Source organism: Petromyzon marinus, chromosome 21, assembly GCF_048934315.1.
Source record: "Petromyzon marinus isolate PM22_M1 ecotype Great Lakes invasive population chromosome 21, UKy_Petmar_22M1.pri1.0, whole genome shotgun sequence".
Classification (NCBI taxonomy): Eukaryota; Metazoa; Chordata; class Hyperoartia; order Petromyzontiformes; family Petromyzontidae; genus Petromyzon; species Petromyzon marinus.
The window spans coordinates 13,983,506-14,007,562 of NC_133687.1; the positions used below are offsets into that span (position 1 = coordinate 13,983,506).

Below are 24,057 nucleotides of genomic sequence, written 5' to 3' on the forward strand. Positions count from 1 at the left end.
ATGACGTAAATCACTCGTTTAATTGTAAGGTCGTACAGGCGATGATGATGATGATGTTGTTGATAATGGGGAGCAGTAGTGTAACAGTGAGGGTGCTGCGCTACGAGCCTGGTGATTCTAGTTCGATTCCCGCTCACGGCTAAAATCAGTGACGATTAATGGAACTAGTCCTGAGCCTCCCCTAGGTCGACTCAGCCTCAAATGAGTACCTGGTGCGGTGTGTAAACATTGCCACTGGGGAGACAAAGGCTTTCGGGCGTGGTGCTGGCCACCCACCCCCACACCGTGTGCCGTGCTACTCGCTAACAGCACTTGCCCCAAGAGTCTGTAAACACTTTATTGGGCATCTTTGATTTTACTTTGTAGTATGGAGGAGGATGGCTGTAAAGGACGCTGCCGGCAGTCTGAGGCAGTTGGAGGCAGTCGCCCTGCAGCAACAACGGAGGGCGGAGGAGCGACGCTCACAACAACGAGCGGAGCGCAGGGCGGATAAAACACAGCGAGGTAACACAGTAGGGGGCACAGGCGGTTATCTCATTCAGTCAGCTCATGGCACCAGCTAGGTCTGCCACTGTTATACTGCCAGCAGCGATCCTTCGATACATCACGTGACGGCCTCAAGTTGCACCTAGCCTGGCACAGGCGCTGTGGAAATATCACCGCCACTCAATGGCAAAACAGTGGTGGTTGTCGGCGGCCGTCGTGCTAATGATGACGCCAGTGAAACTGCAGCGATGACGATAGTGACGATGTTGACGATGAAAGTCTCAGACGTCGCGAGTAGGAGGGTCCTTGGGTAGGGCGCGTCGCCGGAAGGGGGACGGTGGCCGAGCTCAACGACGGCGCTGCATTCACGAGGAGGAGGAGGAGAAGGAGGAGGAGGCGCGCCCTGGGAGTGCGTCCACCGCGGAGACGGAGCGATGAAAGCGGCTCGCGTGCGGGCGCCGCGTTGGATTGCCACATCGCACGAGGGGCGGCGAGACGGCTTGGGGGAGGCCTTCATCCAGCAGCGGATTGACCAATGCCTGATCGTGAAGATGAACCCTGACCGCCCCTCTGCCGCAACCCCCCAGGCATGCGTGGCCGCGGGTACTCGTGACCCATGACCACGGGGGACCTGTGACCCCATGGCCCTGGTGTCTCGTGACCCAATGACCCCGCGCGGGACCCACCTTCCGTGGACAGCTCCAGCATGCAGTAGGGGGTGCTGCGCGTGATCACCTCCTGCACGATGATGGCGAAGCTAAAGATGTCCCCTTTGAAGGTGCCGCGCCGCGCTGCCACGGCGTCACGCAGCAGCTCCGGGGCCGTCCACAGCAGCTCTGAGGGGCGGCCGCACCGCCAATCGCGTCACGGTGGTGGTGACGGTGGTGGCGGTGGTGGTGACGGTGGTGGTGGTGGTGGTGACGGTGGTGGTGACGGTGGTGGTGGTGACGGTGGTGACGGTGGTGGTGACGGTGGTGGTGACGGTGGTGGTGACGGTAGTGATGATCTCGATGATGATGTTGACGGCGATGATGATTATGCATTATGATGTGGGTGGTGATGGTGATGGTGGTGGTGACGGTGGTGACGGTGGTGGTGGTGACGGTGGTGACGATGTTGATGGTGGTGACGGTGGTGACGGTAGTGATGAGCTCGATGATGATGTTGACGGCGATGATGATTATGCATTATGATGTGGGTGATATCTGTGATGGTGATCGTGGTGGTGACGGTGGTGGTGATGGTGATGTTGATGTTAACGATCTCGATGATGATGATGATGTTGACTATGATGTGGGTGATGGTGGTGACGGTGATGGTGATGTTGATGTTAACTATCTCGATGATGATGTTGACTATGATGTGGGTGATCATGATGTCGGTGATGTCGGTGATGGTGGTGGTGGTGGTGACGATGGTGGTGGTGACGGTGATGTTGATGTTAACGATCTCGATGATGATGACTATGGTGTGGGTGTTCATGGTGACAATGTCGATGTATATGTTGAACTTCTTTCACGCCGTACGTAGCCAGCCGTGCTAATCGAAGGTGCGGGGGAAGGACAACAAACTTAACACCAAAAGCAGTTCTAAAGAAACGAGTTTTCAATCTAGATGATTGACAAGTGCATAGCTCCAGAAGCTAACTAATATCGGAAGGAGGAGCGTTCCAGACGGCCACAGAAGCACGCATCTGTAAGCGCGCGATGCGGTGACCGCCTTTCTTCGATGAGTCGCCAAAAGCCGCTGCTGTGAAGATGATCTGAAGTTTCCGTAATGGTTTATATGTTCCTTGACGAGATCAGCAAGTGGCGATATTGATGATGACGACAATGATGGCTACAGTGATGGTGATATCTGCGGTGGCGGTGGTGACGATGTCGATGGTGGCGATTTGCTGAGACTATTTCGATTATCTTGCCCGTATAAATGTCCAAGTGATAAGCCGTTTTGCTGAGCTAACATTTGTGGCCAGGTCGATTTTGAAAAATAAGTAAATACCTCAGTGGGCTTTGCCTGGTAGGATGGGAGATGGTTTAGTTGTTGTATTTGTTTGTGTGTTGGGTGATTTCTTTACTTTCTTGTACTTTGCACTACTATCGTGTTGTTGTTATTGTTTGTTGTTGTGGCGTTCTTACCCGCCCCGACTGGATATCTGTGAAAAAGAGCTTTATAGCTCATCGGATTCCTCCAGTATAAATGAATGTTCCGATTCCGATGTTGGCGATCTCAATGATGATGATGGTGTTGACGTTGGTGATGGCGGCGGGGCGGGTGATGTCGGTGGCGGTGGTGGCGGTGGTGGCGCTGCCTCACCGTCGGGCGTAGGCTCCTCCGCGGTGACCTGCAGCAACTGGCTGAGCTCGCAGTAGCTCTGGTCGGTGACCTTGAGCACGAAGCGGCCGTCCACCACGCAGTTGCGCGACTTGAGCCGCCCGTGCACCAGCTCGTGATGGTGCAGGTACTTCATGCCCTGCCGCGGCCACAAACGCACATGGACACACACGCACAAAGACAAAGATCCCCCGTGTAGCCTTAACAGACTGTAGGGGCAAGTGCCGTTAGCGAGCACCTTTCAAGGCCAGCACGGTACACGAAGGGGTGGGTGGCCAGCACCACGCCCGGTAGCCTTTGTCTCTCCAGTGGCGATGTTTACTGCACCGCACCAGGTACTCATTTGACGCTGAGTCGACCTAGGGGAGGCCCAGGATCGGTTCAGATAATCGTCACTGGTGTTGGCCGTGGGCAGTAATCGAACCCGGGTCGCCAGGTTCGAAGCGCAGCGCGCTAACCACTACACTACCGCTCCCCACGACACAACAACAACAACCGCCATTCGCCACTAAGTGGCAGTGACGTCACCACGACGCTTGTGCCAGGCCATGTGCACCTTGAGGCCACGTGAAGTGTCGAACGCCCACGGGCAGGAGGTCACGGGGTAGACCCAAGTGCCACGGGTCGACTGACTAAGATGACTGAGATGACTGGCTGATGCACCACCTGTGCTCCCTACTGTGCCAACCTGCTGTGCTTTAGCCACCCGGCACTCCGCTCGTTGTTGTGAGCGTCGCTCCTCCGCCCTCCGTTGTTGTTGGAGGGCGACTACCTCCAACTGCCCAGTAGCGTCCTTCACGAGCCTCCTCCACAGAGGCCGATCTTGACATCGCTGGTACCAGTCATCGGCAAGTCCACTCAGCTCCACGTCCTCCTGTACCACATCACTCCATCTCTTCTCTAGCCCGTGCCGCGCCCGTTTAGTCCCCTCGATCCGGCCGAACAAAAGTTGTTTCGGCATGCGGTGCCTGGGCATGCGGGCTACATGACCCAGCCTTGCCTGCCGGAGGAGCTCACCGATGGGACCTTGCCCAGATCTTTCAAAAATGTGTGAGCTCCTCACACAATCCAGCCTGGTTAAACCCAGGATGGATCGTAGGCAGGCTAGCCTAAATGTTTCTAACCGGCGAAGATGTTCCATTAGGGGGGTCCACGTTTCGCAAGCGTAGAGAAGGGAGGGAATGACCGTGGCCAAGAAGACCTGAAGCTTAGTGTGGAGCTAGAGACCAGGCAGCTTCCACACAGCGTTACGCAACCGATGAAAAGATATTAACCGCTCGACTGATTCGGAGTGAGACCTCTGCTGTTAAACTGGAGCCGGTCATAAGCACACTGCCCAGGTATGGGGAAACTCTCCACTCTCTCCACAACTGCCCCATCACCGATTGGGAGTTGTGGGGGTGGAGTGTCCGATGGTACAAAATACCCAGGCAGGTGAATAGTTTTGGTGGGGCTGATGGTAAGGCCCCATCTCTTAGTGGCACGCTCCAGTCTCAGCAGCAGTGTCTCCAACTCCTCCTCTGAATGAGCAGCTATTACCAAATCATCGGCATACATAACGTGTTCTTTGGTTCTTTCGGTAAAGTCACGTAGAATGAGAATAAAATAATAAATTGATAAAATAAAATAACACTAAAATTCTCATGACGTTTCGGCCACAACACAAGCGGCCTTCATAAGGTAAAGGGACGAGACTGTCTGGAGGACAGCACTGGAGCGAAAAAGCCATGCTCAGATCGCGACCTTTAAACTGTGTGAGAAGAAACAAAGCGCCTTGACAAAGGAATTAGCATAGAATTTAGCATTGAAATAGCTGAGTGATTAGCTTGTGACTGGTCACAGAAATGGCTATGTTAAAGTTAAAGCATGCACATCCACAGAGGCACCCCTTGACAAAGGCATTAGCATAGAATTTAGCATTGAAATAGCTGAGTGATTAGCTTGTGACTGGTCACAGAAATAGCTATGTTAAAGTCAGAGCATACACATTCACAGAGGCACCTAGAACAAATCAAACAGGAGAATTTAGCATTGAAATAACTAGGAGAATTTAGCATTGAAATAACTCGGAACAGAGGAGGGGGAGAGAGACAGCTGCGAGGCGCTGTTATACTCCATGTTGTAAACCATACCATTAACCGTGGTGTGAGAGGTATTAAGAGTCAATGCCAGCGAAAGAGCTGCGGTCTGAAGGTCATCGTAAAATACAATTAATTAAGAACGGAAATGGTTTAAAACATCTTTCCAATGGTTACTAAGCCAGAATCCATCTTCTCGGTTGACATTGTCTCTGTGCTTGTATATGTGAATGGCCTCATTAACGAATCTCTCATGGTAGCCAGTTGGTTTGCAAAGATCCTCCGTCTTGGAGAAGTCAATGTCATGTGAGCCCACTGAATTATAACAGTGATCTGCCACGGTAGAGGAGTTCGTTCTACCGTGTTTCAAGTCTGCCTTATGTTCGCGGATGCAGTCCGAGATATGTCGTTTGGTTTCTCCAATGTAGCTACTACCACAGAGGCACTTTAGTTTGTAAATGCCCGGCTACTGTATGTCGGGAATAGCATATTTTACAGATTGAACTAGATCACGGATTTTATGTATTGTGTTGAATCAGACCTGGATCTTGTGTTTATTCAGGATTTTGGAGATCTTTTTCGTGACCCCTGCAATGTAGGGTAAGGTGATGGTTTTGAGTGGCTCCACAAGAGGATCCTTCTTCATGACTGGAGTGATGGCTTTGCGGATTGTGTAGTCGGAGTAACCATTAGCCCTGAGAGCCTGGTTTACGTGCTTGAGGTCACTGGTAATGTGTTCCTGGTCGGAAATGTATTGGGCTCTATGGTATAGAGTCTTGATGAGGGAGTTCTTCTGGGATGGATGGTCGTGGGAATCCGGTTTCAAGTAAGCATCTGTATGGGTAGCTTTCCTGTAGACAGAGTGGCTCACTGAACCATGATACATAACGTGGTTGAACAATAGGGAGCCATCCCTTCACCACACCCGGGCATCGATCAGCCTCCCATTATATCTGTACCAAATGGAGATTCCCCCGGGACAGCTATTGAAGGCTTCATGAACTACGTGGTCAAAATAGATGTTAAATAATGTGGGAGCCAGAGGACATCCCTGTCGCACCCCAAGGTGTACAGGGAATGGCTCTGACTCCCGGCCACGTAGTTTTACCCGGGCCCGCTCACCATCATGAAGGTCCTTAATGATCGTGAGCAGAGGGTCAGGGACTCCAAAAGCACGAAGAACAACCCAGAGCCCAGGCCTACTGATGGTATCATAGGCCTTGACCAGGTCAATAAAGCAGAGATGTAGGTCTTGCTGGAATTCCCTACACCTCTGCTGTAGCAGATGGACAGAAAATATGGCATCTGTGCAGGACCGCCCTTTCCTGAAACCGCATTGGGGCTCCGCAAGCCTCTCCTCAGCGGGCCTGGCAAGGCGATGTTGAATAATCCTTGCCATGACCTTTCCCGGCACACTGAGGAGTGAGATGACCCTGTAGTTGTTACAGTCTGTGCGGTCCCCCTTCTTAAAGAGGGGGACCAGCACGACACAACAACAACAACAACAACCGCCATTCGCCACTAAGTGGCGGTGACATCACCACAACGCTTGTGCCACGCCATGTGCACCTTGAGACCACGTGAAGTGTCGAACGCCCGCGGGCAGGAGGTCACGGGGCAGACCCAGGTGCCACGTGTCGACTGACTGAGATGACTGGCCGGTGCACCACCTGTGCCCCCTACTGTGCCAACCTGCTGTGTTTCCCACTGCCCAATAGCGTCCTTCACGAGCCTCCTCCACAGAGGCCGATCTTGACACCGCTGGAACCAGTCATCGGCCAGACCACTCAGCTCCACGTCCTCCTGTACCACATCACTCCATCTCTTCTCTAGCCCGTACCGCGCCCGTTTAGCCCCCTCGATCCGGCCGAACAAAAGCTGTTTCGGCATGCGGTGGCTGGGCATGCGGGCTACATGACCCAGCCAACGCAGCCTTGCCTGCCGGAGGAGCTCACCGATGGGACCTTGCCCACACACCGACACACACACACCGACACACACAAAAGACAAAGATCCCCCGTAAAGCCTTAACAGACTTTTGGGGCAAGTGTTGTTAGCGAGCAGCACTTGTGAAGGCCGGCAGGGCGGGTGGCCAGCGAGTCGCCACACCGCACACCGCCACGGCGGCAGCGGCGGCCGGCGTCGAATCGCGAGGGGTCACGCGTGGTCGCGCTCGGCGCGGGGGTGGGAGGGAGGTCGTCACCTTGATGAGGTCGGTCATGAGCGAGGACTTGAACATCCAGTCGAGTTTGGTGTCCTGGTTCTGCAGCAGGTCCTCGAGGCTGCCGCGGGCCCCGTGCTCCGTCACGATGGCGCAGACGCCGCAGTCGACGAACACGCCGATGAACGGGTTCACGTTCTCGTGACGCATCTCTCGCAGCTGGACGCGACGAGGACGCGACGAGGACACGTGAGCGACGCCACGCAACGAGACGCGGCGACGACGGCGGCGACGACGACGACGACGACCGCCGAACGCAGGGCTGCCTCTTTGAGGACCGCGGTGCGGCTCTTGAAATTCGGACGGAATAAAACTTGCCTCTTCTTGTTTAAATTTGGGTTTGCCGACCGCCAAAGCCATGGAAGTCCCCAAGTTCACCATGGGCAGGGGTGGGGAACCCGCGGCTCCGGAGCAGCGTGCGCCTCATCGAGGACCGCGCTTCGTTCTCTATTCAGGGATGTTTCGCCTCCTGGAATACTGCGGTGGATGGGTGTTTTTTTGTTTTGTTTTACCGAATTGGTGTTGTTGTTTGCTGTTGTGGTTTTGGCTGCCGACCCCTGCTCTGGCGCGTTTCTCCGAGCGCACGGCCGTCGCTTGCGTTTCACGGACGCAGCCTGCGGTCGTGTCGCGGAATTCGGGGGGGGGGTACGGGGGTACGGGGGGGGGGGTGGGCGCGGGGTCCCAGTCGAGAGGCGCTCGCGGTGGCGTTTCTCGAAATGCGTCTGGCGCGCGACGGCTCTGCTCTTGCGAACGACGTCACGGGGATCTTTGACGTTCGTCGCAGTATTAAACTCAACTAAAGTATTTTTGTTATTTTACTTTTGCCAGGCAAGGCCCTCTGAGCTGCGCAGCCCGTTTTCAGAAGCGACCTGTCCATCACAAATGACAGCTCGACGAAGTGGCTCGTCATCATCACGTGGGATTGTGTAGCGGCCAAAGACTCTGACACGTGTGATGTCGTTCATAAACGTGGAGGGAAAAACCAGAGGACGGGGAGAGAGAGAGAGAGACACGCAAACTCCACATATACAGCAGGCGTCAGGGACAGGATCGAGCCCACGACCTCCTGTTTACAAGGTGAGATCGTTGACATCTCGCCACGGCGGCGTATTAACCTAGGGCGGCCTGCCGGATTCGAACCGCGAACCTCCGGGGCCGCCGTGTCACCGGCGCACCTTGCGGAACGTGGAGCGCACGCGGGGCTTGAAGTCGCCGAAGATGCCGCTCGGGAGCCGCTTGAGCCAAACCCAGTCGCCCTGCAGACGCACGCACAGACGACACGCCGCGTCTACGCGGTGTCTACACGCACCTCCCTGCGTCCGTCCCCATCTCTCCGTGTCCGCATGACCCCCGAGTCTCCGTGTCCCCGTATCCTCCTGTGTCAAACCCGTGTCCCCCCCCCCATGAGCCGCCCCCCCCCCGTGTCTATGTGTCTCCCCGTGTAACCCCTTGTCTCTGAGTCCCCATGTACTTTTGTCCCCGTGATCCTCCCCCTTTACCCACGAGTCCCCCCCCCCATATCTCCGTGTCCCCACGCCCCCGTGTCTCCCCGTGTGTCCCACCCCCCCCCCCCCCCGTATCTCCACGTCCCCGTGTCTCTCCGTGTGCCCCCAGTGTCTCCGTGTCCTCCCGTGTCTCACTGTCCCCATGCCCCCGTGTCTCCCCATGCCCCCGTGTCTCCCCATGCCCCCGTGTCTCCCCATGCCCCCGTGTCTCCCCATGCCCCCGTGTCTCCCCATGTATATCCGCGTCCCCGTGTCTCCCCATGCCCCCGTGTCTCCCCATGTATATCCGCGTCCCCGTGTCTCACCTCGTAGACGGCGATGTTGGTCGTCTCCGGCGACGCCGTGTGGAGGCTGCGCCCCGACACGGAGTTGCGTGCGGCGTGGCTGACGCTGTTCACCTCCGACATGCTGCGGTTCACCTGGCTCATGCGGCTCTCGTCCACAAACTGCGCCGCGCACCCCACACCAAACCAGAGCGCGTCGCCACACATTGACACCGCACCGCGCACCCCACGCCGCACAGGGCACCGCACAAAACACCGCACGACGCACGGCACCTCCGATCAGCATGGTTGGCTGCGTTAGGGTGCGAAAGAAGTTCAACGCACGTGCACGCACGCACAATTACACTGCACGGAGCGCAGACCCCTCCCTCCCCCTCCCCCCGGGTAAGGCCCAGCTGAGCTGTCGAGCCGTTTTTCAGAAGCGACCTGGCCCATCATGAATGGTTCGCTCAGCGAAGTGGCTCATCACGTGGAAATGTAGAGCGGCCATTAGCTCTAAAGGCGTGATGCTGATTCTAAACGTGGAAGGGAACAACTGGGCGATCCGGAGAAGACTCCACGGGGGAGAGAGTGAATATGCAAACTCCAAATCTACAGCAGGCGTCAGGGTCCGGATCGAACCCACGACCTCCCATAGACCAGAGGAGATAGTGAACATCTAGCCACCGGATCGAACCCACGACCTCCCGTAGACCAGAGGAGGTACTGAACATCTCCTAGCCACCGGATCGAACCCACGACCTCCCATAGACCAGAGGAGGTAGTGAACATCTCCTAGCCACCGGATCGACCCCACGACCTCCCGTATACCAGGGGAGGTAGTGAACATCTCCTAGCCACCGGATCGAACCCACGACCTCCCGTAGACCAGAGAAGGTAGTGAACATCTCCTAGCCACCGGATCGAACCCACGACCTCCCGTAGACTAGAGAAGGTAGTGAACATCTCCTAGCCACCGGATCGAACCCACGACCTCCCGTAGACCATAAGGAGGGAGTGAACATCTCCTAGCCACCGCATCTCGCCTCTCGCTGCGCCACAACCGGGCAGGGTGGCGGGTGGCTCCATCACGACCACAACCTCCTCCACCCCCTCCTCCCCCTCTCCCCCCCCCCCTACGGAGCACTGGGACGTCCGCACCTTGCGGCTGAGCTGGGGCAGGATGAAGACGAGGTGCTCCAGGGTGAGGATCAGTTTGTTGTGGCTTTGGTCCAACTGCTGCTGCAGCCGCCGCCTGGAGGGGGAAACACGTGACGGTCCAGGCGGGGACGCGTTCGTTGGATAGAAGAGAGAGAGATAGACTTTTGACTTTTAAACAACTTTTTATTGCCGCCAGCAGCAACAGCACTGGAGGCGATTCCGATATGAAACACACAAAGTCACCAGCAACACAAATAAACAAACGCTGTAAATCCACGCGTTGTGACGCTAAATGCACCGCGCACAAGACGAAATAAAAGCCACGTGGTCGTGGTGATGGTGGTCATCGCGCACGCCACGGTGACGAGCGAGCGCTTCAGAGAGAGATCGATAGAGAGAGATAGAGAGATCGATAGAGAAATCTATAGAGAAATCGATAGAGAGAGATAGATAGAGAAATCGATAGAGAAATCGATAGAGAGATAGAGATAGAGAGATCGATATAGAGAGATAGAGAGACAGAGAGATAGAGATAGAGAGAGATCGAGATCGAGAGAGATACAGAGAGATAGAGACAGAGAGAGATAAAGAGTGAGAGATAGAGAGAGATAGAGAGATCGATAGAGAGAGATCGATAGAGAGAGATAGAGAGACAGAGAGATACAGAGAGATACAGAGAGATATAGACAGAGAGATAAAGAGTGAGAGATAGAGAGAGATAGATAGATACAGAGAGATAGAGAGAGATAGAGAGACAGAGAGATAGAGATCGAGAGAGATACAGAGAGATAGAGACAGAGAGAGATAAAGAGTGAGCGATAGAGAGAGATCGATAGAGAGACAGAGATAGAGAGATACAGAGAAATAGAGACAGAGAGATAAAGAGTGGGAGATAGAGAGAGAGACAGAGAGAGAGACAGAGAGATAGACTTTTGACTTTTGAACAACTTTTTATTGCCGCCAGCAGCAAAAGCACTGGAGGCGATTTCGATATGAAACACACAAAGTCACCAGCAACACAAATAAACAAACGTTACAAATCCACGCGCTGTGGCGCTAAAAAGCACCGCGCACAACACGAAAGAAAAGTCACGTGGTGGTGGTTGTGGTGGTGTTGGTGGTTGTGGTGGTGTTGGTGGTTGTGGTGGTGGTGTCGGTGGTTGTGGTGGTGGTGGTCATTCGGCAACGCCACGGTGACGAGCGAGCGCTTCAGAAGGTGAACACGAGGGTTCCATCCACGCTAGTACAGAGGGATAGAGACAGGGAGAGAGACAGAGAGATAGAGAGACAGAGAGATAGAGAGAGAGACAGAGAGATAGAGACAGAGAGATAGAGAGGGATAGAGATAGAGAGAAAGACAGAGAGATAGAGAGATAGAGAGAGAGATAGAGAGGGATAGAGATAGAGAGAGATAGAGAGACAGAGAGATAGAGAGAGACAGAGAGATAGAGAGACAGAGATATAGAGAGAGAGACAGAGAGATACAGAGAGACAGAGAGATAGAGACAGAGAGGGATAGAGATAGAGAGAGAGAGATAGAGATACAGAGAGATAGAGAGATAGAGACAGAGAGGGAAAGAGATAGAGAGAGACAGAGAGATAGAGAGACAGAGAGATAGAGAGACAGAGAGATAGAGAGAGAGATAGAGAGGGATAGAGATCGAGAGAGATAGAGAGACAGAGAGATAGAGAGACAGAGATATAGAGAGAGACAGAGAGATAGAGACAGAGAGGGATAGAGAGAGAGAGACAGAGGGATAGAGATAGAGAGAGAGACAGAGAGATAGAGAGACAGAGAGGCATAGAGACAGGGAGAGAGACAGAGAGATAGAGAGAGAGACAGAGAGCTCTCGGTGCCTTCGCCAACAGCGCCGTCGTGGCCACGTGAGCGACAGATTGTCTGCCGCCACTGTGTCGCGGCAAGGCGTTCTAATCCCAACCCAAGTCAAGGGTTGCTCTCTCAATCGCAGACCTCGTACAGCGGACGCCCCCCCCCACCGCACCCCCCTTCCCCAATACCTGAGGAGCACGGCGAGTCCAGTAATTCCGCTGAGGCAGCCCGTGATGATCAACAATACCGACAGCAGGTACGGCAGATCCATTCCTGCAGCACGCAGAGCAATCACGGTCACAGCGATCGTAATGAGATGTTAACTACCTCGCCTGGTGTGCAGGAGGTCGGTGGGTTTGATCCCGACCCTGACGCCTGCTACTGCTGCTGCTGTATATTTGGAGTTTGTGTGTGTCTCTCTCTCGCCCCGTGGTGGAGTGGATTTGTCTCCGGGTCCTCCGGTTTTTCCTTCCACATTTAGTAACGTGGCCGCTATAATGAGCTACATTTACACATGATAAGCCCTCTCATCATCATCCTCACCCCCATCCTCACCCCCATCCTCATCCCCATCATCATCATCCCCACCTTCATCCCCATCATCATCCTCACCCCCATCCCCACCCCCATCATCATCCCCATCATCATCCCCATCATCATCCCCACCCTCATCCCCATCATCATCCTCACCCCCATCCCCACCCCCATCATCATCCCCATCATCATACTTATCTCCCCCCCCCCATCCTCACCCCCACCACCCTCCTCCCCACCACCCCCACCATCCTCCTCTCCACCCCCACCACCCTCATCCTCCTCACCCCCGGAGCAGCCCAACTCGTCGTCGTCGAACCAGCAGTAGGGGTCGGTGCCGGGCGACACGGCGAGGGCGGCGCCTCCCGGGGCGCGCGCCACCGCCAGGCGCCGCTGGCGGCCGGCCCCGTGGGCCCAGGGGAGCACGGCCAGGGCCGCGCGCAGGTCTGGCGAGCGGCCGTCGGCCACCAGCACCACGTAGCTGGCGTTGCCGGCGGCCGCGGCGCTGCCGTGCTCGTGGCGGGAGTTGAGCGCCACGTTGGCGCCAGAGATCCACCCGCGGTGCGCGCGCGTCCTGGCGAGGCCGCGCGCCACCTGCAGCACCGAGGCGTAGACGGTGCCGAAGAGCGGCGAGGCCTGCGGGCGGCACGGCGGTGGTGGGGTTCAGGAAGGCGGATGGGGCGGGGATGGAGCGGGGATGGGATGGGGATGGGATGGGGATGGGATGAGGATGGGATGAGGATGGGATGGGATGGAGCGGGGATGGGGCAAGGATGGGATGGGATGAGGATGGGATGGGATGAGGATGGGATGGGGATGGGATGAGGATGGGATGGGGATGGGATGGAGCGGGGATGGGGCAAGGATGGGATGGGGATGAGATGAGGATGGGATGGGAGGGTGGAGGAAGCGTCGCAGCAAGAAAGGACAGCGATGATGATGTTGATTAGGATCATGATATTGATCATGATCACGTTGATTACGATCATGATGACAGTGATGATGACGTTGATTAGGATCATGATATTGATGATGATCACGTTGATTACGATCATGATGACAGGAATGATGATGACGTTGACTAGGATCATGATGACATTGATGATGATCACGTTCATTACGATCATGATGACAATGATGATGACGTTGACTACGGTCATAACGACAGTGATGATGATGATGACGTTGATTAGGATAATGATAACATTGATGATAATGTTGATTACGATCATAATGACTTTGATGGTGATGATGATGATGACGTTGATGACGATGCTGCTGCTGAGTTTCTGGCCTCACCTGCTTGGGCTGGAGTTGCGCCGCGTCACGGAGGTCAGGGGTCAAGGCGCGGGTCACGGTCACGACCCCGGCGTATGCGCGACGCAGCGCCGGGTCATCGACCAGAGCGGGCACTGGGCCTGAGTCCGCCTGAGAGACACACTCACCACTCACTCACCACTCACTCACCACTCACTCACCACTCACTCACCACTCACCACTCACTCACTCACCACTCACTCACCACTCACCACTCACCACTCACTCACCACTCACTCACTCACTCACCACTCACTCACCACTCACTCACCACTCACTCACCACTCACCACTCACTCACCACTCACCACTCACTCACCACTCACTCACCACTCACCACTCACTCACCACTCACTCACCACTCACCACTCACTCACCACTCACTCACCACTCACTCACCACTCACCACTCACTCACCACTCACTCACTCACTCACTCACCACTCACTCACCACTCACTCACCACTCACCACTCACTCACCACTCACTCACCACTCACTCACCACTCACTCACTCACCACTCACTCACTCACTCACCACTCATTCACCACTCACTCGCCACTCACTCACCACTCACTCACCACTCACCACTCACTCACCACTCACTCGCCACTCACTCACCACTCACCACTCACTCACTCACTCACCACTCACTCACCACTCACCACTCACTCACCACTCACTCACTCACCACTCACTCACCACTCACCACTCACTCACCACTCACTCACTCACCACTCACTCATTTACCACTCACCACTCACTCACCACTCACTCACCACTCACTCACTCACCACTCACTCATTTACCACTCACCACTCACTCACCACTCACTCACTCACCACTCACTCACTCACCACACACTCACCACTCACTCACTCACCACCCTTACTCACCACTCACTCACTCACCACTCACTCACCACTAACTCACTCACCACTCACTCACTCACCACTCACTCACCACCCTTACTCACCACTCACTCACCACTCACTCACCACTCACTCACTCACCACCCTTACTCACCACTCACTCACTCACTCACCACTCACTCACTCACTCACCACTCACACGCAACCCTTACTTACCACTAACTCACCACTCACTCACTCACCACCCTTACTCACCACTCACTCACCACTCACTCACTCACTCACCACTCACTCACCACCCTTACTCACCACTCACTCACCACTCACTCACCACTCACTCACCACCCTTACTCACCACTCACTCACCACTCACTCACCACTCACCCATTCACTCACCACTCACTCACCACCCTTACTCACCACTCACTCACCACACACTCACCACTCACTCACTCACCACCCTTACTCACCACTCACTCACTCACCACTCACTCACCACTAACTCACTCACCACTCACTCACTCACCACTCACTCACCACCCTTACTCACCACTCACTCACCACTCACTCACCACTCACTCACTCACCACCCTTACTCACCACTCACTCACTCACTCACCACTCACTCACTCACTCACCACTCACACGCAACCCTTACTTACCACTAACTCACCACTCACTCACTCACCACCCTTACTCACCACTCACTCACCACTCACTCACTCACTCACCACTCACTCACCACCCTTACTCACCACTCACTCACCACTCACTCACCACTCACTCACCACCCTTACTCACCACTCACTCACCACTCACTCACCACTCACCCATTCACTCACCACTCACTCACCACCCTTACTCACCACTCACTCACCACTCACTCACCACTCACTCACTCACCACCCTTACTCACCACTCACTCACCACTCACTCACCACTCACTCACCACCCTCAACACTCACCACTCACTCACTCACTCACCGCTCACTCACCACTCACTCACTCACTCACCACTCACTCACAACCCTCAACACTCACTCACCACTCACTCACTCACCACTCACTCACCACCCTTACTCACCACTCACCACTCACTCACCACTCACTCACCACCCTTACTCACCACTCACTCACCACTCACTCACCACCCTTACTCACCGCCGTTACTCACCACTCACTCACCACTCACTCACCACTCACTCACCACCCTCAACACTCACTCACCACTCACTCACTCACCACTCACTCATCACCCTCAACACTTACTCACCACCCTCACCACTCACTCACCACTCACTCACCACCCTCAACACTCACTCACCACTCACTCACTCACCACTCACACACCACCCTTACTCACCACTCACTCACCACTCACTCACTAACTCACCACTCACTCACCACTCACTCACCACCCTCAACACTCACTCACTCACCACTCACTCACCACCCTTACTCACCACTCACTCATCACTCACTCACCACCCTTACTCACTCACCGCTCACTCACCACTCACTCATCACTCACTCACCACCCTTACTCACCACCCTTACTCACCACTCACTCACCACCTTTACTCACCGCCCTTACTCACCACTCACTCACCACTCACTCACCACTCACTAACCACCCTTACTCACCACTCACTCACCACTCACCACCCTTACTCACCGCCGTTACTCATCACTCACTCACCACTCACTCACCACTCACTCACCATCCTTACTCACCACTCACTCATCACTCACCACCCTTACTCACCGCCGTTACTCATCACTCACTCACCATTCACTCACCACTCACTCACCACCCTCAACACTCACTCACCACTCACTCACTCACCACTCACCACCCACACCACTCACTCACCACTCACTCACTCATCACCCTCAACACTCACTCACTACCCTCACCACTCACGCACCACTCACTCACCACCCTCAACACTCACTCACCACTGACTCACTCACCACTTACTCACCACCCTTACTCACCACTCGCCACTCAATCACCACTCACTCACTCACCACTCACTCACCACTCACTCACCACCCTCAACACTCACTCACCACTCACTCACTCACCACTCACTCACCACCCTTACTCACCACTCATCACTCCCTCACCACTCACTCACCACCCTTACTCACCACTCACTCACCACTCACTCACCACCCTTACTCACCACTCACTCATCACTCACTCACCACCCTTACTCACCACTCACCACCCTTACTCACCGCCCTTACTCACCACTCACTCACCGCTCACTCACCATTCACCACCCTTACTCACCACTCACTCACCACTCACTCACCATCCTTACTCACCACTCACTCACCACCCTTACTCACCACTCACTCACCACTCACTCACCATCCTTACTCACCACCCTTACTCACCACTCACTCACCACCCTTACTCACCACTCACTCACCACCCTTACTCACCACTCACTCACCACTCACTCACCACCCTCACTCACCACTCTCTCACCACTCTCAACAATCACTCACCATCTTCTCTCACCACTCACTCACCACCCTCATTCACCACTCACTCACGACTTAATCACCACACTTAACACTCGCTCATCAATCACCACTCACTCACCACTCACTCACCACCCACCACTCACTCACCACCCTCACCCACTACTCACCACCCTTACCACTCACTCACTCACCACCATCAAAACTCACTCGACACCCTCACTCACCACTCACTAACTCATCAACCCACTCGCCCCACACTCAAAAACTTAAATATTTTATTTTACCAGGTAAGGCCCACTGAGCTATGTAACTCTTTTTCAGAAGCGACCTAGCCACAAAGGATAGCCCAACGAAGTGGCTTATACCATGTATACATTTAAAGCAGCCAAATACTCTAAACGCGTGGTGACGTTGATACTAAATGTGGAGTGAAAATCCGGAGGACCTGGAGAAAAATCCACGCGACCACGTGACAAAACCCACGACCTCCTGTATACCAGGCGAGGTAGTTAACATCTCACCACCACGGCGCCCTTAAACTACCGAGCCACATCCTAGGGGACACAATCGGCTTCTCGTGTGCATCACGGGACCTTGATGCGTGCCGATGGCTTGGGGTAGCATTTGTCCAGCAGTTGATAGACAATGGCTGATTATACAGGTTTGTGTATACCATCCAGATGCTGAATGTATCATGCCTTGTGACGCCTTGATTGTAGGAAATATGTACAGCTGAGACGGAGTCACGGGTCACGTGAGATGGAGTCACGGGTCGCGTGAGACGGAGTCACGGGTCGCGTGAGACGGAGTCACGGGTCACGTGAGACGGAGTCACGTGACCCGTGAGACGGAGTCACGGGTCACGTGAGATGGAGTCATGGGTCACGTGAGATGGAGTCACGGGCCGTGTGAGATGGAGTCACGGGTCACGTGAGACGGAGTCACGGGTCACGTGAAATGGAATCACGGGTCGCGTGAGACGGAGTCACGGGTCACGTGAGACGGAGTCACTGGTCACGTGACATGGAGTCACGGGTCACGTGAGACGGAGTCACGGGTCACGTGAGACGGAGTCACGGGTCACGTGAGACGGAGTCACGGGTCACGTGACATGGAGTCACGGGTCACGTGAGACAGAGTCACGGGTCACGTGACATGGAGTCACGGGTCACGTGACATGGAGTCACAGGTCACGTGAGACGGAGTCACGGGTCACGTGAGACGGAGTCACGGGTCACGTGACATGGAGTCACGGGTCACGTGTAGAGGTGCTATGGGGAAGAAACACACGGTGTGGGAAGGTGTGGCACACCCACACCTTGGTGGCTACAACCACGTCCGCTATGGCTCCACCCTCAGTGGGTACAAAGGGCGGGGAGCCAGAGAGCTCGGGGCAGTGTGTTGGGGCCAAGACTGAAGCGCCAGTGAAGAAGGAAGGCCGGCTAGGATAGACCCTGGAACTCCTGTGACCGCTGCCCTTTTCAGGGCCGGCACAGCAAGCCAGAGTCCTTTTAAGGGCCGGTCTGGTTGGTGGGGTGCCGAGATCTGTGTCTGACCAGGGCCAGATCAGATAGCCTCCTCTAGCGCCTATAGTCGGAGGAATCGGGAGCCTAGAGCTTAGGCTAGATAGCCTGGGGTTATTCCTGAGTGTATACGGGTGAAGGGGCCGCTATCCCTTCCAGTGTGACCCCTTTGTTCAATAATTAGTGCTGCCTCTACTCTACCGCCTCCCTGTCCTGGAACCCACTACACACGTGAGATGGAGTCACGGGTCACGTGAGACGGAGTCACGGGTCACATGAGATGGAGTCACGGGTCACGTGAGATGGAGTCACGGGTCACGTGATTTGAAGAATTCAAGTTGTCGGTTCTGGCCCACGAGCCGTGGCCCGTTTGCCCCCCGGGGCCGCGAGTGCCGGGGCCTGCCCACCTCTCCGGGCTGTCCCCAGGGCAGCGCGTAGAGCATGGCGTCGTAGGGGATGAAGGCAAGATCCGACGCCAGACCGAGACGCGCGGCGCTCCGCAGGAGAGCCGCGTGCGGGCGCCCGCCCATCAGCGCGGACGGCATGCAGGTCACCACGGCTGCGCGCAGAGACAAAGATCCCTCGTGTAGCCTTCGACTGGGGCCTGTTTGGAGCAAGCGCTGTTGGCGAGTAGCACGGCACACGGTGTGGGTGGCCAGCACCACGCCCGGCCGCCTTTGTCTCCCCAGTGGCGATGTTTTACACACACCGCACCAGGGACTCGTTTGAGGCCGGGCATAGGTAAACCCAAACACACGCGCAATGTAATTGCCATTGGCCAAACATCCCATATGCTCAACAGAAATGACCTTCAAACTACTCAGGTGCTCATTTAAGGCCGTATCGATCCGGAGGAGGTTCAGATATTCGTCACCGTTGTTCGCCTGTGAGTGGGAATCGAACACGGGTTGCTGGGCGCGCAGTGCAGCCAGAGATGGAGTTGCCCTAGACCTCCGCACCTCCGATTAGCATGTTTACGTCACGTACGGTGTGATAGAAGTTCAGCATACATAATACATGTGTACATACATGTGTACATACATGTGTACATACGTACAGACGAGCCATCGCACAACTCAAAACCAAACCCAGCAGCTCTCGAGCCCAGCAGCGATGTAAACCTGCAACTCGTCGCACAGTGCCGACTGGAGAGGCCCAGGACTGGTTCAGACATTCGTCAACGGCGTTGGCCTTGAGCGAGAATCGAACTTGGGCTTCGGGGTTCGTAGTCCAGCACGCTACTTCAGGCATAGTTAGCTCACGTTAACTTGAGGAATGTGTTTTAAAACGTGACGTCACTCGTGCATCATAGCCACCGTGACGTCACTCGTGCATCATAGACACATTCATACACACACATACAACAACAACCGCCATTCGCCACTAAATGGCGGTGACGTCACCACGACGCTTGTGCCAGGCCATGTGCACCTTGAGGCAACGTGAAGTGTCAAACGCCCGCGGGCAGGAAGTCACGGGGCAGACCCAGGTGCCACGGGACGACTGACTAAGATGACTGAGATGACTGGCTGATGCACCACCTGTGCCCCTACTGTGCCAACCTGCTGTGCTTTAGCCACCCGGCACTCCGCACGTTGTTGTGAGCGTCGCTCCTCCGCCCTCTGTTGTTGTTGGAGGGCGACTACCTCCAACTGCCCAGTAGCGTCCTTCACGAGCCTCCTCCACAGAGGCCGATCTTGACACCGCTGGTACCAGTCATCGGCAAGTCCACTCAGTTCCACGTCCTCCTGTACCACATCACTCCATCTCTTCTCTAGCCCGTGCCGCGCCACGTAGTTTTACCCGGGCCCGTTCACCATCATGAAGGTCCTTAATGATCGTGAGCAGAGGGTCAGGGACTCCAAAATCACGAAGAACAACCCAGAGCCCAGGCCTACTAATGGTATCATAGGCCTTGACCAGGTCAATAAAGCAGAGATGTAGGTCTTGTTGGAATTCCTTACACCTCTGCTGTAGCAGACGGACAGAAAATATGGCATCTGTGCAGGACCGCCCTTTCCTGAAACCGCATTGGGGCTCTGCAAGCCTCTCCTCAGCGTGCCTGGCGAGGCGATGTTGAATAATCCTTGCCAGGACCTTTCCCGGCACACTGAGGAGTGAGATGCCCCTGCAGTTGTTACAGTCTGTGCGGTCCCCCTTCTTAAAGAGGGGGACCACCAGGGCATCCTTCCAAACCTGCGGAACCCGTCCAGTGGTCCAGATGTCATTATAGGGCAGTCTGTGCACAAACGCCACCCTCCCTCAGCATTTCGCTTGGGAGATCATCTCTGCCCGCTGCCTTTCCTGGTCTCAGACTCCGGATCGCCTTCAGTACTTCCTCAACAGATGGTACTTCAGCCAGCCATTCATAGGGGGTGACTTCTTCCAATATTTGAGGCACCGCAGCCTCAGCAGGGTCATCCTCACTTTGTGCCACGATGTTTTCCTGGCTGAGAGATTTTCCCTCCCCCAGGACCTCACAGAAATGCTCAGCAAATCTGAAAACCTGTTCCTGGGGGTCGGAGATTGGATCACCGTTTTTCCCCTAATGATGGTAATAGGTGTGGCGCTGCAGGTTACTTTTTTGATGGAGTTAAATAGAGATTTGTGATCGCGGGCCACTGAGGTAGACTCCATTTCCTCAGTTTAACACGTAGGCTTTCGCGACCAATATTATTCATAATAAAGGTTTTTGGGTTATATCGCGTTATTTATAAATGTGTCCATTTCCTCAGCAACCCGCGACCACCACCCATCCTTGCAGCGCCTCACGGCTCTCCGAACCTCCGAGCGAAGGCTGCGGTAAGCTTCCTCCTTCTCTGACATGGGATTCTGTAGCCGATGACAGTGGGCCTGTCGCTTTTTCTCAACCATCCTGAACAACTCCTCTGTCAGCCAGGGTCTCTGGGGAGGTCTGGACCGCGTACCCAAAGCAGCCATTGCAGCTGCATGAGTCACAGTCCTTAACCTCGCCCATTTACCCTCGACATCAGGAGGAGTCGGGGACGATGCCAATCCCAGCCGCAAGCGATGATGAAATTCTCGCTTGCAACTTTCATCAGATAACTGAGACCAGGCCACTTTAGGTTGGAATGGGGTCCTGGGTGTACACCCACCACCGGAGTGGAAGAATGGCAGGCGCATCTTACAGATGACTAGTCGATGATCAGAGGGCAGATCTGCTCCATGGTAGGTCCTGGTGTCAAGGACACATACACATACATACACACATACATACACATACAAATGTACAACAGGGGTCAAGGGTCGGGATCGAAACCCATAGACCTCTTGCATACCGGGGATAACATCCGTCAGGCCCCGCGCGCGGAGGCGGAGCAGCGCTCACCGCGAGCGCCGAAGCGCGACGCCATGGAGAGGGCGCGGTCGTGGCCGCCGCCGCCGCCGCCGCCGCCGTGACCGTCGCGAGGCGTGGACACGGGCGGCAGCTCCAGCACGGGAAGCCCCCGCGCCCGCACGGCGCGCACCAACTCGCGCGCCGCGCCGCGCCACAACGCCGAGCCCTGCTCGCTCGCCTGCACGCACGCACAGTCACGATGCACGCGCAGCCACCACCATCACGACACGCGCAGCCACCACCACGATCACGACACGCGCAGCCACCATCACCACCTCCACGATCACGACATGCGCAGCCACCATCACCACCTCCACGATCACGACATGCGCAGCCACCGCAGCCACCACGATCAGGACATGCGCAGCCACCACCACATCGACAAATCGAGTCGGTTCCATATCCTCTTGGACCACATCACTCCATCTCTTCACTAGCCCGTGCCGCGCACGTTTAGCACCCTATGTATCGCCGAACAAAAGTTGTTTGGGCATGCGGTGGCTGGGTATGTGGGCTACATGACCCAGCCAACACAGTCTTGCCTGCCGGTGGAGCTCACCGATGGGACTGTGTCCACATCTGTCGAGGGTCTGTGAGGTCCTCACACAATCCAGCCTAGTTAAACCCAGGATGGATCGTAGGCAGGCCAGCCTGAATGTTTCTAACCGGCGAAGACGTTCCATTAGGGAAGTCCACGTTTCGCAAGCGTAGGGAAGGGACGACATTACTGTGGCTGAGAAGAGCCGTTGCTTGCTGTTGAGCGACAGACCGGGTAGCTCCCACGCAGCATTACGCAGACGATGAAAGGATAATGTCGCTCGGTTGATTCGGAGTGAGACCTCTGTTGTCAAACCGGAGCTGGTTATCAGCACACTGCCCAGGTACGGAAACCTCTCTAATCTCTCCACAAATGCCCCGCCAATTAGGGAGATGAGGGGGGGGGGTGGAGTGGTTGATGGTACAAATACCCAGGCAGGTGCTTCGTTTTGTCGGGGCTGATGACAAAGCCCCCACCTATTAGTGGCACGCTCCAGGTCAAGCTCCTCCTCTGAGTGAGCAGCAATAACCACCGACACGACCACCACCATCATAATCATCACCACCACCAACACAATCATGACATACACCGCCGCAACCACAAACACCACCACCGCCGCTGGGAGAGTGGGGTTGAGTGAATTTTTTTGACGATGAGTCCGCGGAGGAGGTTTATCCTTGTCAATGTGCCCACGTGTACCGCGCGGAGGACAACGCCGTCGCCGCTACCTCCACGGTGACCACGGCGATGCGCGCCCAGCGCAGGTGGCGCAGCACGGCGAAGAGCGCGTCGGCCGGAGACGGCGCGATGTTGGCAAAGTGTGTGGAGAGATCGTCCCTTGGAGGGGGAGGGGGGGGTGGAGGAGGAGGAGGGGGGATCAGGCCCAGCGCTAACGAGGTGACGCTTCACTGCTGATCGCCACCACGGAATCCAGATCCGTGATCCCGGCGACAGAACGCCGACCCTACCGACCCATAACCTGACCCTACCGACCCATAGCCTGACCCTGCTGCCCCATACCCTGACCCTACTGACCCGTACCCTGACCCTGGTGACCCATATCCTGACCCTACCCACCCATAACCTGACCCTGGTGACCCATATTCTGACCATACTGACCCATATCCTGACCCTACTGACCCATACCCTGACCCTACCGACCCATATCCTGACCCTACTGATCCATACCCTGGCCTTGCTGACCAATATCCTGACCCTAGCGACCCATAACCTGACCCTAGCGACCCATACCCTGACCCTAGTGACCCATACCCTGACCCTAGTGACCCATACCCTGACCCTAGTGACCCATGCCTACACTTTACCAAACCGCGCACCCTGACCCCACTAATCCATACCTTTGACCCTTACCTGGGCCAACGTTGCCCCCCCCCACTACGTTGTTGACCTGTTTACTGGGACACCCCCGCCCCCTCCCACGCACTCACTGCTCTTTTTCGTCATTGTTGTCGGCCCCCCCTCCACGATGCGGCCGCGTGAGCCTGCGGCTGAGGCAGGCCGGCCCCACCAACGCCTTGT

At 55.5% G+C, this 24,057-nt stretch overlaps 1 protein-coding gene across 1 annotated transcript in view; it reads right to left on the reverse strand.

Moving 5' to 3' along the window:
* The window catches only part of LOC116944313 (retinal guanylyl cyclase 1-like), a 34,182-nt gene extending 14,769 nt beyond the window's left edge, over nt 1-19,413 (reverse strand). The window contains exons 1-10 of the mRNA XM_076068644.1: nt 18,942-19,413; nt 13,713-13,831; nt 12,701-13,049; nt 12,068-12,152; nt 10,049-10,142; nt 8,930-9,070; nt 8,295-8,375; nt 7,102-7,278; nt 2,803-2,959; nt 1,173-1,322 (exon numbers count right to left, since the gene is read on the reverse strand). Of these exons, the coding sequence (XP_075924759.1) occupies nt 1,173-1,322; nt 2,803-2,959; nt 7,102-7,278; nt 8,295-8,375; nt 8,930-9,070; nt 10,049-10,142; nt 12,068-12,152; nt 12,701-13,049; nt 13,713-13,831; nt 18,942-19,413 (1,825 nt within the window). The remainder of the gene's footprint in view (nt 1-1,172; nt 1,323-2,802; nt 2,960-7,101; nt 7,279-8,294; nt 8,376-8,929; nt 9,071-10,048; nt 10,143-12,067; nt 12,153-12,700; nt 13,050-13,712; nt 13,832-18,941) is intronic.
* Nucleotides 19,414-24,057: the final 4,644 nt, after the last annotated feature.